General features: G+C 40.9%; 1 protein-coding gene across 1 annotated transcript in view; it reads left to right on the top strand.

The window, feature by feature from the left end:
• The window catches only part of scara5 (scavenger receptor class A, member 5 (putative)), a 103,925-nt gene extending 99,617 nt beyond the window's left edge, over positions 1-4,308 (top strand). Inside the window, exons 9-10 of the mRNA XM_016552165.1 lie at positions 3,010-3,198; positions 3,877-4,308. Coding sequence (XP_016407651.1) covers positions 3,010-3,198; positions 3,877-4,010 — 323 coding nt within the window. The 3' untranslated portion in view covers positions 4,011-4,308. The remainder of the gene's footprint in view (positions 1-3,009; positions 3,199-3,876) is intronic.
• Positions 4,309-7,428: the final 3,120 nt, after the last annotated feature.

The raw sequence follows: 7,428 nt of genomic DNA, 5'->3' as shown, positions 1-7,428 counted from the left end.
ATCAGAGTGAGTGTTATATAGGGAAGGTGTGATTGATGACAGCTGTGTGCAATCAGTGCTGTGTGCAATCAACTGTGTGTGTGTAATCAACTGTGTGTGTGTAATCAGTGCAATGGATGATGGGAACTGTAGTCCGGGTGAAGTGCAACAGTGGTGTGGTGCAAGAGTCCATAGTAGTGGAAGGGTGACCTCTGGTGGCAAGCAGACGGAAGTTCATGGACCGGATTCGTGACAATGTGGGTCTGGGGGCCATTCTCTGCCAGCAGACACCTGAGGGGGAGAGAGTAATAGCTTATGCATCTCAAACTCTACACAGAGCGGAGCTTAATTACTCAACTTCCAAAAAAGAATGTTTGGCGGTGGTCTGGCCGGTGGAAAAATGGAAACATTATCTGGAGGGGAAACAATTTGATGTGTATACCGACCATGCTGCCTTAGCCTGTGTATTTAACAGCCCCAAGACCAGCTCTCGTCTGACCCGTTGGACCCTTCGACTGCAGCAGTTTGACTTTCGAGTCCACCATTGGAAGGACTGCCTTAACCAAGGACCTGACGCGCTGTCTAGGGCCCCTGGGTCTGTAAAGGAAGAAGAAGCACCTTGTCTGGCGGTTACACCAGCTAAACATTCTTCAGACATTCCCCACGCACTTGCTGAAATAACACAAGCCCAAAACAGCGACGAAACGGTCAGTCAGCTGAAATCAGAACCTAAAACCAGGAAAGTAAAAGACCAGCAAATTACCTTTGAAGAACATCAGGGATTCTTATATCGGCAAGTTCCAATGAAGAATGGGGATACATTTCAGTTGGTTGTCCCTCAAACTTTAATACCTGGATTTCTGCATTACTTCCATGACAACCCAATGGGTGGACATCTGGGCAGACTAAAAACTCTGTTGAGGCTGTTAGAGGTGGCTTGGTGGCCGACAGTGCGTGCTGACGTCTGGAGTTACGTCAAGGAATGGGAAATCTGTAAAAAATACAAACATGACAATTGTAAACCCAGTGGTATGCTACAATCAACACAAGTCACAGAACCTGGTCAAATAATGGGGGTGGACCTTATGGGACCTTTTTCATGCAGCAAGAAACGAAACGCTTACTGCTGGTCATAGTAGATTACTACTCTAACTGGGTAGAATTGTTCCCCCTACTTGACAGTAAGACACCAAAAATCGTGAGGATACTTAGAGAGGAAGTATTCATCTGATGGGGCATTCCAAAGTATCTTGTGCCGGACCGGGGTTCTCAGTTTACCTCTAAAATGCTGTCCGAATTGTGTAAGACCTGGGGAAGCATCCAGAAACTCACCACAAGTTATCATCCTCAGACAAATCTGACAGAGAGAATAAACCGAACATTAAAAACCATGACTGCATCGTATCTGGGGCAATATCATCACTTATGGGATCATTGGTTACCTGAGTTCCGCTTCGCCATTAATTCCGCTTATCAAGAGACCAACAGCAAGACTCCTGCTGAATTAATGATTGGCCGCCAACTTCAGGGACCCCTGGAAAGATTAATTGTCGGGAGATCTTGTCTGGATGAGGTTTCATCCTCTCTCGTCGGCCTCAGATAAATACTCTGCCAAGCTAGCACCCAAGTGGGAGGGACCAGCAGAAGTAATAAAAAGAATGGGGGCCAATAAATTACACCATTCGCTGGGGCAACCCACCTAAAACAGACAATGTTAATGTGGTAAACCTGAAACGCTCGTATGGTTGCTCTCCTCCGATGCCGATGGCTGGGGAAGGGGATTTATGTAGCAATGCCACATAAGGGGTGATTTATGTATATGCTTGTTGATTAACACTAATGTATTGTTGATCGTTTTAATCTAATTATCACCCCATTTTCTGTATTGTTGCCTCTATATATGTGTGTGTATTTGCCCCGGATGAGATGTCGCGCGAGATTTCAGGCGTGACCTGGCATCGCGAACTTCCACGTGGTGATAACAAGGAAGTTCGTTTTACTATATAGGTAGCCGGCTCACCGGCGTTCGAGAGGGTTGGTGAAATAGTTAATTTCTATTTTGCCCGGGTCTTCAAATGTTTGTGGAATACTTACCGAACTGTTTTTGGATTGTACGGCCGCCTCTCTTGTGGAGTTTTTTTTGTGCGTTTATTTTTCTGGACATTGGATTACTTACCAAGGAACATCCCAGAGTAAGGATTACTTACTCTGGGATGTTCATTCATGATCTTCCACCGGTGAGACTGATTCAAATCTTGTATATAGTTTTCACGGGCGCAAAGACAATCTACATTACCATACACTCATCACACACTAATTTTTTGTGCTTGCTGTATATTTGATCTATTTGTATAATACACTCGGTATTTGATATGGATTTTGTGTGTCTGTGATTTATATCTTTTTCCTTTGTTGGGTAAAGTGAGCGTCTCTCCCATATTGTTTTTGTACGTTCCACATCATAATATGCGGAGTGTTACAAGGTGTCATTCTTTTCTTGCGAACTTGTTGCAAAACCTTTTAGTTATTGATGCTTTTGCAGAAGTTCTCTGTGAACAGGTATATTTTTCTCATACTTTGCCCATATTTTCAGCAGCTGAAAATTTCCAATAATGGCTGAGTAATCAGTACAATGTTCTCAGTGTAGGGTGGGGTTAGGCAATAGAAGATTTGATTAGAACAGTATAAAAACCATTACGCCTATGGAGTCTCGGAAAGCACATATACATTGTGTGTGTGTGTGTGCGTTTGTGCTGGTACTTCGGTCTGTTTGTGTGTGGTTTTATAATCTATATATATATATAATTTTTTTTTTTTTCTTTAAATGAAAACCCAGTTGCAGTTTGCATTGTGTATAAATAGATGCATTTAACATTCCAAAGAGATGTATGGACATACACTACACACTTAATTCCTTTGACACAAAGTCAATTAAAGCACATGTAAATTGGATTTATTTTTCCATGACTAAGTATTTCTCTATATGCTGGTATTCCAGTGGATTTACTCTACGATGAATGTGTGTTTCAGTGGAAGAAACTCTGGTAAGGCTGGTGAACGGCTCTGGGCCTCACGAGGGTCGAGTGGAGGTGTTCCATGAGCTTCGATGGGGGACAGTGTGTGATGATGTTTGGGACATAAAAGATGGAGACGTTGTGTGCAGGATGCTGGGCTACCGTGACGCCAGAGAAATCCACAAAACAGGCCGGTTTGGACAAGGTCAGAGTGACTTCAAGGCAGCTACAGTGGACATACACTACACACTTAATTCCTTTGACACAAAGTCAATTAAAGCACATGTAAATTGGATTTATTTTTCCATGACTAAGTATTTCTCTATATGCTGGTATTCCAGTGGATTTACTCTACGATGAATGTGTGTTTCAGTGGAAGAAACTCTGGTAAGGCTGGTGAACGGCTCTGGGCCTCACGAGGGTCGAGTGGAGGTGTTCCATGAGCTTCGATGGGGGACAGTGTGTGATGATGTTTGGGACATAAAAGATGGAGACGTTGTGTGCAGGATGCTGGGCTACCGTGACGCCAGAGAAATCCACAAAACAGGCCGGTTTGGACAAGGTCAGAGTGACTTCAAGGCAGCTACAGTCGTGCTTGCAAAGAGTTACAAAGCCACCAAGAGTGACTGCATTTAGTGCACTCTACAGTACTGTGCCCTAAAAGGGTTTTAGTCATATTTGCACAAATCTCCATGCTTGACTCCTTGATTTCTGTAGCTGAGTGAGTAGGTAATGTGTGAATGGATTAAATATGCTTCAAATCTCAAATGTAACTTGAATAAAAGAGTCCAAGTCAAATGTTTAAAATGCATGTCCATTGTCCTATTCAATTAAACCATAAAGATTGATGAGATGCATGAGATCCATTTTCTCTCTCTTTTAGGCACTGGGTTAATCTGGATGGATGATGTTGCTTGTGCTGGTACTGAAGACTCTATTCACCAGTGTAAATTCTCAGGATGGGGAAAAACCAACTGCGGTCACGTAGAAGATGCAGGGGTGACCTGTAACATATAGCCTGTTTCAAGTCTTCAATATCCTGTAAAATGGACAGTTAAACTGTAAGTGTGGATGATTTGATTTGCAGGCTCGGAGGAAACCGTGTCTGTGTCCTTCTACACAGCATAAGACTTATGAACCAGTTTGTGGCAGAGTAAAAGATCAGACCCTGGAGATCAGACACAGGCTCAACATCCTACCTGCAAAGAACTACTACCCAAATACTTCAGCCATATCCATCAAATGGGGGAGGAATATCCCACATGCAGTAGAAGAGTGTGTGTGTGTGCGTGTGCGTGCTCTATGCTGCTGCTTTTTTGCAAGAAGTATTTTAAAATACTTTACTTTAAACAAAAACCCAGTTGCAGTTTATGTTGTGTATAGATAGATGCATTTAACTTTCCTAAGAGATTTATGGACACACACTAGTATATTTTTTGTAACTTTTAACTCATAAGGATTTAAAATGATTATGTAGTTGCAAATGTGCCTAAAACATTGACCATAACAGACATGTCATGGCATGGTCGGCAATTGTATACCTCAGTTAATGGTGAGTACCAATTACAGTCAGTATTAATTGTTCAGTCGCTTCATTATAACACCAAAATATCAGTATTGGTTCATGTTTAACCAATAAATTATTGTTTACTTAATTTAGTGTTGAATAGCATTATCCAACATGAATAATGCAAATGATACAATAAAATATATATTCTAAATATCAGTAATCAAAGAGTGATTAATTGCAACATGCAATATATACTATGGTCTTTGAATGTTTAACAAAAATAATTTTAAATATATTATATTAAACATAGATGACGATGGGCTTGATTTGCCCACTTTGGATTTTCTAGTGATCAAAGTCAAATTAGTGAATGGAAGGAGATGTGGACAAGCTCAATTTTCTCAAAACTTTTTTTTTGTCCAACAGTTTATTTTCATGTTAAAAGTGCTGTAAGCAATTTCAGATGACGGCTATGTATACTTTCTTCAATACGCCGCCCTCCAAAAATACAGTTTGTTAGCCTACCTGATGTCAGAAATCTGAAATATGCAAAAGAATTCACAGGCAGAGAGTGTCTGATTGTCATGTTTTCTGACTAGTGCAGACCACTTTCTGATGTATTGTTGTTTAGTCTAGTGCTGTACGGAGAGAGGTGTTGGAGTGATGTTTGTGTCTCCAGCGGTCTCTGTACAGTAGTGTCGGGTAGCATGCATGTACATGTCTATCAGTGGCACACACAAGGGTGCGCATTGTAAAGTTCAAGCAAAGATGCCAAGACCTGGTTTGGTCGCCAAGCATTGACTGTGACATTAAGGGGCTGGTCCAGGACTCTGAACTGTGCCTTCTCAGTGGGAAGACTGGACTACCAGCCCTAACACCCATGGGAACACCTTCAGCTACATATTTGTAGGGAAATTAATGGCCATGGAGTTTCTCATTATCAGCACTCTCGGGTGGTCATCTACAGATCTCCATTCAGAATGGCCCAAGATAGTAGCAGCTGGGACAATCCCATCACAGATGATCACACAGACACCAAAGTAATCTGAGTAACTGTGCCCCCTGCCTGAACTGTCATGGCCAGGAGTACCGTCTCTGTTTTCTTCGAGTTTCCCGTCACAGCCAGAAGGGCCATCTCTGAACCCCTGGTGTTCCATGTCAAGGGGAAGGAGTCACAGCCTGTCTCGACTCCACCGTGGTGGTCTTCATCTCTGCTTAGTCGCCAGCTCCACCCTTGTCTCTAGCTCTATCGGTTCCACAAGTTCCCGTGCTGATTGATTGCTCCACCATTGCAATGATCAGCCTTCTTCACCATGGTCCCCTTTTCTACAGTGGTCATCTCCAGCTTCATCTGACAGCACCTGAAATCTGCTCCTTAAGTGGGGGGCTTTGCCATGTTACCTACTTCTGTGCTCTTGTTTTTAGTGGTGGACTTTTAGTTTGTAGGTTTGCTCTGCTCCGTGTTTGCCCTTGTTCTTGTATTCAGTAGTTAACTGATGGCATTTTACTTAGGCAAGTTACTCTAGTATCAATTTTTTTCCGCCACTGAATTTAAATTTTTTTTTTTTAAATGGACTTTTCTTAGAATCGCATGATACAAACTCGCAATTGCAAGTTATAAGGTCAGAATTGTGAGATATAAAGTCAAAATGGCGGAATATAAACTCACAATTGCGAGAAATAAAGTCAGAATGGCAGGTTTCCATCACGCAATTCTGAGAAAAAAGTCAGAATTGCAAGAAGTAAACTCGCAACCGCAAGAAAAAACTGAGATAAGATGTCACAATTTCCTTTTTTATATATTTTATTCAGTGGTGGAAAAGGACTTCCATAGTTTTTCCTGTGGCGTAGATGGAATAAATTATTGCTATCCTAGCAAACTTATTTCTAGAAAAACAGTAATTGTAAATTCCATCAATGCTGGGAAAAGAGTTAACATGCATTCTAGCTGCTTCGTTTTGAAACAGCTGAAGCTTATTTATTAAGTGTGCAGGATATCCACCCAATAAGGCATTACAGTAATCTAATCATGATTTCATAAATGCATGAATAAGATTTTCTGCATTAGAGACAGACAGCAAATGTATTTGTTTAGCAACATTTCAAAGGTGTAAAACGACTGTTATACAAACACTGAAAATAGGGTCAGATCAAGGGACAGATTGCTATGAAATATAAAACAGATTCTTGACTGTAGAAGATGATGTAACAGTAAATCCATCAATGGACAGATTGTATTCAGTTATCTTTAGCTCTGAGTTTTTGGTACAATAACAAATATCTGTGTTTTATCAGAATTTTTGAAGAAGGAAATTACTAGCCATCCAGTCTCTAATATCACAAACACACCATGCTAACTTGTCAAATTGACAAGTCCTTTCGCCAGGACTGGAGGAATATAAAGCTGAGTATCATCTGCTTAAAGTGAAAACTACTGCCATTGTTCCTGATAATATATCATAAGGGGAGCATATAGAAAGAGAAGATTAAGGGACCTAATACTGAGCCCTGTGGTACTTCATACCTAAATTGTGATTAGTCTGATACCTCATCATTGACACAAACAAACTGGTAATGCAATTGCAACAAAATTCTCAAGCTTATGTTCTATCGTGTCAAAAGCGGCACTAAGCTATAATAGCAATAGAAAAGAAATCCAGTCCTGGACACATGATACAAGCAAATCATTTGTAACTCTGATAAGTGCAGTCTCTATGCTACGAAAAGGCCTAAATTCTGACAGAAATACAGATTGTTGGGAGGACACTACTTTTTATAATTTTAGACATAAACAGAAGATTTGAGACTTAAACTTTGACTTATGCTTTATAGTGAATAGTTAATAATGTTGAGAAAAGGCTATGAAATTACAGGTAACAGCTCTTATTGGTTTTGTGTGTGTGTGTGTGTGTGTGTGTGTGTGTG

This window comes from Sinocyclocheilus rhinocerous, unplaced genomic scaffold (assembly GCF_001515625.1).
Source record: "Sinocyclocheilus rhinocerous isolate Xijiao unplaced genomic scaffold, SAMN03320098_v1.1 scaffold2360, whole genome shotgun sequence".
Taxonomy (NCBI): Eukaryota; Metazoa; Chordata; class Actinopteri; order Cypriniformes; family Cyprinidae; genus Sinocyclocheilus; species Sinocyclocheilus rhinocerous.
This window is presented reverse-complemented; position numbering and strand designations above follow the sequence as displayed.